This window comes from Vitis vinifera, chromosome 12 (assembly GCF_030704535.1).
Source record: "Vitis vinifera cultivar Pinot Noir 40024 chromosome 12, ASM3070453v1".
NCBI classification, from domain to species: Eukaryota; Viridiplantae; Streptophyta; class Magnoliopsida; order Vitales; family Vitaceae; genus Vitis; species Vitis vinifera.
In genome coordinates, this window is record NC_081816.1 from 21,926,526 (window position 1) to 21,933,831 (window position 7,306).

At 38.1% G+C, this 7,306-nt stretch overlaps 2 protein-coding genes across 2 annotated transcripts; one reads left to right on the top strand and one right to left on the bottom strand.

The window, feature by feature from the left end:
- Positions 1–563: 563 nt before the first annotated feature.
- LOC104881071 (putative disease resistance RPP13-like protein 1) lies at positions 564–995 on the top strand. The gene is made up of 2 exons (XM_010659811.1): positions 564–647; positions 702–995. The coding sequence occupies exons 1-2, from the start codon at positions 564–566 to the stop codon at positions 993–995; spliced, it is 378 nt and encodes a 125-aa protein (XP_010658113.1).
- A 1,231-nt stretch (positions 996–2,226) lies between these two features.
- On the bottom strand, positions 2,227–6,984 carry LOC100261181 (cytochrome P450 CYP82D47). Its single transcript, XM_019223426.2, is given in 4 exon segments — positions 2,227–2,856; positions 4,193–4,959; positions 4,962–5,097; positions 6,793–6,984. Coding segments are annotated over 4 exon segments (1,725 nt in total).
- Between the last annotated feature and the right edge of the window lie 322 nt (positions 6,985–7,306).

Consider the following 7,306-nt stretch of genomic DNA (forward strand, 5'->3'; position numbering starts at 1 on the left):
CGCTTCCTCTGCAGAGAAACAGACATGGCCCTGGAGTTAGTTGGAGGAGCTTTTCTCTCCGCTTCTTTCAAAAGATAATAACACGCCGTTCTATGACTTAGCGAGATATGAATCATTTAAAAAATAATCTGCCATATGTTTCTTTGGCATTTCTTAACAATAATTAAGTATGCTTAGAATTTTACAAATCTCTCTCATATATATTCTTGCACTTCTTATATATAGCTGAATTCCTATTGCAATGCCTACAATTCAACTGGTGACCATTGGCAGTGGTTCTTGTTTATTTATCTCAATAGAAGTAAGCCTTTTTTTTTTTTGAAAAATAAAAAAAAAAAAATTGTGGGACTTCCAAAAATAATTTTTTAAAATTGATTTGAATTTGATTTTAACCATCTTGAAGTAGTTGATTGTAATTCTCTCATTGAACTTCTTTATTTTATGTGAAAATTATGAATTTGATCTTCTTTGACTTCGATTATTTTACCAATCTAGAATTTTGATTCTAGAGGATTTTTTTCTCAATTCTAGGAATGTTCCTAGATGTGATCTCCATATTCGGCATGGCTGGCGCAGGCAAGACCACACTGGCTCAGCTCCTCTATAAAGATGAGAGAGTGAAGAAACACTTCCCCTTGAAAGCGTGGGTTTGGTTCTGCAACCCCTTCTGATTCCAAAGGAATAACCTAGATTTGCTTCAGCTTGAACTGGAAGAGAGCCTTGGTGACCAGAAGCTTCTGCTTGTTCTTGATGATGTTTGGGATGAAGGTTGCATGGAATGTGATCAGTTACGTACTCCACTTGTAGCTGCTGGGCAGGGCAGCAAGGTTGTTGTGACTACTCGGAGTAAAGGTGTTGCAACAGTCATGCATGCAGTTCAGACTTATCCTCTTGGAGAATTATCCCCAAAAGATTACTGGTCCCTATTTACAAAATTTGCGTTTGAAGATTGTGGACAAGTGCCATGGTTTGCCTTTAGCAGTAAAAGCACTTGATAGTCTCTTGTACTCAAGGGTCCAAAAAAGGGAATGGGATGAAATTTTGAGAAGTGAAATATGGGGATCTGCCAACTGCAATTCCTCCATTGTTAAGATTGAGTTACCAACATCTCCCTTTGCATCCAAGGATTATCAATTCAATAAAGACAACCTGATTTTACTATGGATAGTAGAATATTTTCTACAACTTTATATATATATTATATTATGAAAATTATAAAATAAAAAAATTAAATATAATTAAAATTAATTAAAAATTTATGTATTTTTAAATTATATAACTTTATATATAAAGTTAAAATAAATTAAACGAGTTTAAAGTAAAATACAATAATTTATCAAATTTAAATTTATTTTATATTTTCTTTTCTTCTTCCCTATTTTTTCTCTTTACTTTTTTTCCTCACATTTTCTCTCAAATTTTCAAAGACCCAACCATAACTTAAATATTTTGCTTACCTCAATGTTGAACAAGTTAGTGATTTAAGCATTGGAATTGATACTTCTTTTTGTAGCAATCCCACTTTCATTTTTAAAGAAATTACTTATTAAACTCTAAAACGTTGCCATGATATTCTTTCTAGTGAAGGCTAACCATTTACATGCTATTTTTGGCTTATTTCAATTCATATAATTGCTTCATTCTATTTGTCATTAAAAAAATAAATTATGTCTTCTAAACAAACATCTAACTATGGATTGCAACTATTATAAGGTACAAATAAATGTGAATGATTTAGATCTATTAACATGATTATTTTTTTTTAACTAAAAAAAAAAAGTTCAAATTAACCGAGCGAGATGCAAAAGGTATGAGAAATTCTCATGCCTACCATATTTTTACCTGTTTAAAGTTTTAATTAAGATGAGCATGAAAATAAGTTTTCATAAATTGAAGGTGGTTGGGATAGGGGCCACTTGTCTCAACCCTGCCTTGATGCCATCTCTGGACCACTCTGATCCATAGAATCATATATGGAGAGATCATGTTTACTTAGTTAAAAAGATCACTTGCATATCTTAGCGGCCACTCGCCAAAACTTACATGAAAAAAAAATGGCCTTGCCTCGATGCTCCATGCCCTTACATTTATTCATTACAATGTCATATACCTAAAAAAGACAATCTGATGAATCAACTAAGAATCGAGCCAGTACCCTACGTTGTTGAAATCATGAGATCTACACAATGCTATGTGTGCTTGTCTTTTTATTTTTTTGGTATTAGCTTATGTAGCACTAGTAAAGTTCAGCACAAAGGCAGGGGTAAGCATAACTTCCAGTGGAGTGACCTTAGGCATGGTGATACTTATCCCTTCTGTCATGTCCACTGGAGAATTTGATGGTGTAGCCATGTCAAATCATTGAAGCAACCGAGCAATTGTCAGGTGTAACATTTGTAAGGCCAAATTGATTCCTGGGCAAGATCTTCTGCCAGAACCAAATGGGATTAACTCAAAATGCTGGCCAACAACATCTATAGTTGCATGGCTTGTCAAAAACCTCTCTGGCTGAAACTCTTCAGGGTTAGACCAAACAGCAGGATCTCGGTGCAACTTCCATGCATTGACCAGCAAGCGGGTGCCTTTGGGAATGTGATAGCCACCAACATGGAAGTCTTCCATTGCCTCGTGTGGTACTGATAGGGGAGCTGTTGTGTATAGCCTTAGGGTTTCCTTAACAATAGCCTTAAGGTAAACTAGGTTCTGGATATCTGATTGTTCCACCCATCTGTCTCTACCAACTTTTAAGTCTAGCTCTTCCTGAGCATGCTTCATAACATGTCTATTGTTCAACAATGCAGACAGGAGCCATGTAGAGGTAATAGAAGTGGTATCAGTGCCCCCCACGATTATGTTCTGTAGTTTTAAATTTCAGAAAATAACAAAACGAAAGGTTTAGAAGAGAGAAGGTATCAAAAGAAAGAACCTAGGATCGATCCAAATGCATAATATTTATGAAAGGGAATTGACGGTTCACAAAAAATTTGGAATACATTACTTGAATTATTTGGTAGTTGCTTTCAATGATTATATTGCCCGTTTCTGCATCATCCGAAGACCTATGGTTGATCAATTGATTAAGCCTAGTAGTTTTCACACAAGTCTTTTCTGGTCTTCCTCGTTTCTACACTCTACTAAGGAGTTCATGGATTCCTGTTCAACCCATGGGCGGCAGTTCATGCCCCACTGTTGAGGCCCCGCGTCCCTGGTGATCCACGTAGCTGCCAAATGGATAGACACACGATCTCAACCAATATAGATTCTTGATTCAGTTGTACTACCTGCAAAAGGCGTCCAGACAGGGTGTCCAGACGCACCCTCCGATGGTTTTGTTAGCCATAGTTAGAAAGAGATAAATCAGTTGGCCTTTTACTAGGTATAGCGAGCTTACCTTCCTCTTTGTGTGAAGGTTCATATATATAGCATCGGAAGCTTTGTTTCCCTCTTTAACGGTAGGGAGATATTTTGTGTTGTCATAATGACACCAGGTGGTGGCAGGGCCATCATCACCCTACGGGCGGCTGACAGAGATCGTGGTAGGTGCTGCGACTGTCAGAAATCGTGGTAAGTGATCGTGGGAAGTGACTTGCCGTCACTTCACTCTTGTCCTTTCACTCTACAGGTGGCGGAACGTGGGCCATGGCAGGCTGTTGTGATATCGTGTAAGACTTGCTTACTTCAGTCAATGATTCGGACAAACATATCCGGATAGCATATGTCGGTCGTCCAGATGTTATGTTTGTAAGTGTCGTGTGCCTCTCCTTGAGGTAATCCGGATAAGAGAAGCGCGCCACGTGTACTCTTAGGGAAATCCGGATGAGGTTGATCCGGATGAGAATGTGTGTCATGCGTCATCAGGAGATGTGTGCCACGTGTTATCAGGGGATGTGTGCCACGTGTTATCAAGGGATGGGTCCCTACACCCACAACAACTGATCATGGGTGAACCAACCTAGAAATTCGATTTATCTACCAACAGCATCCGTGTATGTGTTTTCCTATTTAATTGCTAGCTACTATATAGTCATGACTAGGGGTGTGAACATGGTGATGGGGTTGGGCAACTGGGGGCCGGGTCAAGTATTCATCAGTCAATTCTTTCATTCAACCTAATTATTATTCCTGATAGTCAAGAAGATGCCCTATATATATATATACATATAAATAGATATATAGATATAAAAAAACATACCACTACTGTTGCCTTGATAATAGTCTCGCGTGAGTAGTGAAACAGGGAAGCGCCTTTGAGCATTGTTAGCATGACGTCTATGAGGTCCAGCCTACTGCTGGCCTCACGGTTGAGCCTCCCTCTATGTTCTTCTACCCAACTTTCTATAAGTGAGTCCAATTCCTTTGCAACAAGTTTCATAGAGGACAAATGGCCTTGTAAATCCACCCATTCAAGAAATGGGATCACATCTGATGCCACAAAGGCCCCAGATAGAGACATGAATTTCTTAATTGCTGCTATAGCAGACCTTGCTTCCTCACCCCCATGGACAACGTCGTTAAAATATCTCTTCCCCGCAATCATCGTCAGGACTACATTGAAGGTCAGGTGTTCAAACCACTCACTCATCACCACCCTTTTTGAATTCACCCATTTGTTATCTTTGCCAAGTATGTACAAATCTTTGATGACAGCTTGCAATTCCGAAACCTGCACATGCATCAAGTCACTGAGGCGACGGGTGGAGAGAATTTCCAGCAGTGATAGCTTCTGCATCTCACGCCAAAAAGGTCCATAAGGAGCAAAGCCGAATGCGGCATAGTTGTACCCTAGGATCTTGGCTGCACTAGGACTTGGGCGTGAGGCAAAAACCTTGTCGTTGGTAGTGAAACATTCTTTAACAGCCTCATGATTACTCACCACAAGTGCTCGGTACACTCCAAGCCCGATCACAAACACAGGACCAAGCTTATCACCCATGGCTCCAAGGGTTCGGAAAACTGGGACTTTCCTTGTAGTAGGTGCAGGTGACCTATAAATGGCCAGGCACCGGAGGGCTCCGGGGGGGGCCATGCCCTTACTCTTGTGAGTAAGAGTCTTACCTCTCCAGTGATTATACCAAAACACCAACCCCAGAATAAGCCCTGCAATTGCTAGGAAATGAGAAGGCAAATCCATGTTGGAGTAGGGATTGGAGAATGGTGCTCAACGTACGATTCACTACCTCACATTTATACTGATTTCCCTTGCTTCAATGTTTAAATTCCAACATGCCAGCCGCACCAAATTAGAATAATTTTCCCAGTCAGGAAATTTTTTCATCTCACGCGTTTGTCCTTTCAAATTTCCTCTTGAATGTTCCACTTGCCACTTCAGAAAATTAACATCAATCATTTCTTTCTGGAGCTAGACGTCACTCTTACAGAGCAATATCCTCCAAATAGGTACTGTTTTTTCAATGCATGTTTTGATTTTTCAACACTAAGCATGGAATATTGCATTCAATTGCTTTAGCCAAAGAATTTGGGTGCGTTTGATGCTAAGTCTAGTAGCATGCAGAGTTTTTCAAACCACATTAGGTATCGGACAATCAAATTACATGCAGAGTTTTTTTTTTCCCATCTTTCTGGGAAAACACAGGATATTGAAGAAGCATGCGAGACTGAATAGTTTTTATATGCAATACAAAATTTTCGTAGTTGTGCTTGAGAAGGAGCCAAACACCCGTTTCTATAATCGAAGGCAAACAGATCTCTTTTGCCTTTTGGGAAAAATGAATCTCTGAAGAACACTTGTATACTCGACATTTGCTTACAGAGGAAATCTTAGGGTAATGCCTCTGAGTGCAAATACCCTATTCTAAAATTGAAGAGGGGGATTTTTTTTAAGAAAAAATAAATGAAGAATTTCTTTTATAAAAGGATCATCAGATTCTTAAGCCTCTTACTAAAAATTGTCTTCTTCCAGGATGGCAGCTCAGGTTTATAATTTTTATAGGAACATAACTCCAATGCATTTTACCCATTCTAGTTAGCCAATTGTACATTCACTGACTTCCTTATAATTGAAAGAAATTTTTACAAAATTTTAATATTTTTGACAACTATGGAAGGTGCACAGGCTGTGCTGCTCATGGCTAAAGCCCATCACAATCGGAATAACAAGCCGGCAACTGGCAAATTTGCTTTGGGCCAAACAAGTTTTGTAATAGTCTAGGCTGAGTCCAACATGTAGGATCTAACAACAAAGTATAATTAGGATTGCAACTTGGTTGGGTTGGATGGGTAAGAAGATTAAATCGTACCAAACTTGGCCTGTCGGGTTGAGAATTCCTAACCCATGCTATGTCTGTGTATAATCGGGGTTTATACAAGTTATCAAACAAAATATATACTACTTTTAAAGCTAAAAATTAAAAATATTTATATTCTTATTAAACAATATACGGTTCAGATCAACCAATTGTCCTTACTTTTAACCCACTTCAGCCCTAGTATTTTTGTCTTGGTATTTTTTTCTTTCACTCGTGTAATCATCTTAAAGTCATAATTTTGAATCTTGTCTCCATTTATTTTATTATTTTTGTAAAGATTTGTACATAGTCGTTAGTCAAATTCTCCCTTGCTTATAATTGGTTGAATGTCAAATTTTATCCAACGGTTTTTCAGGTACTAGAGTCACTCTTAGTCAACTATCTGGAAGCTATAATTTTGGATCTTGTCTCAAATCACTTATTTGATTATTTCTATAAAGGGTTTGTATATTGGGTCTTTCCTTTTTGCTTTGAGGGCCATTATAGAGTGGAGTTTAGAGTTTTCCTTTGACTTGCTTCGTCTTACCATGAGGTGCACATTTAACACATTATTAGTTCCTTGAAGAGCCAATGTAGGAGTTGGAATTTTTTCTAAGACAGCTTCTGTTGCAGCGGATTCTTGGATGCGTAGGTGCTTCCAGACGTTGTGCAGATTTATTATGTTGATCTTGTTGTAGTTGGCAAGGATTTTGATCAATAATGTCGCTGCAGTCAACATTTGTTTTTTAAGCTTGTTCTTGTGAGGAAACCAACATTTTTTAAGTTGGTTGCTGCTTTGATGACTTGTCAAACCATTCGTCTAAATCTGAAAAGGTCGTGAGTTGAAGATCTTGCATAGCATGAGAATTAGGAGCTAATTTAGAAGAGTAAGGAAAAACATTTTCATTAGACACCACATGTCTTGATATATAGACTTTATTTGTTTTTGGTTGTAAGCATCAATACCCCTTATGAAAGGGGTTATAACCAATGAAAATACAAGGAAAGGTTTTTCTTTCAAATTTATTTGTATTAGAATACTTCAAATAGGGGAAGCAACT

Excerpts from the sequence above, each read along its gene's own strand:
- LOC104881071 (XM_010659811.1), top strand. The coding sequence starts at position 564 with ATGGCTGGCGCAGGCAAGACCACACTGGCTCAGCTCCTCTATAAAGAT. Across the intron at positions 648-701 it reads ACTTCCCCTTGAAAGCGTGG|CTTGAACTGGAAGAGAGCCT; the intron begins GTTTGGTTCTGC and ends GATTTGCTTCAG.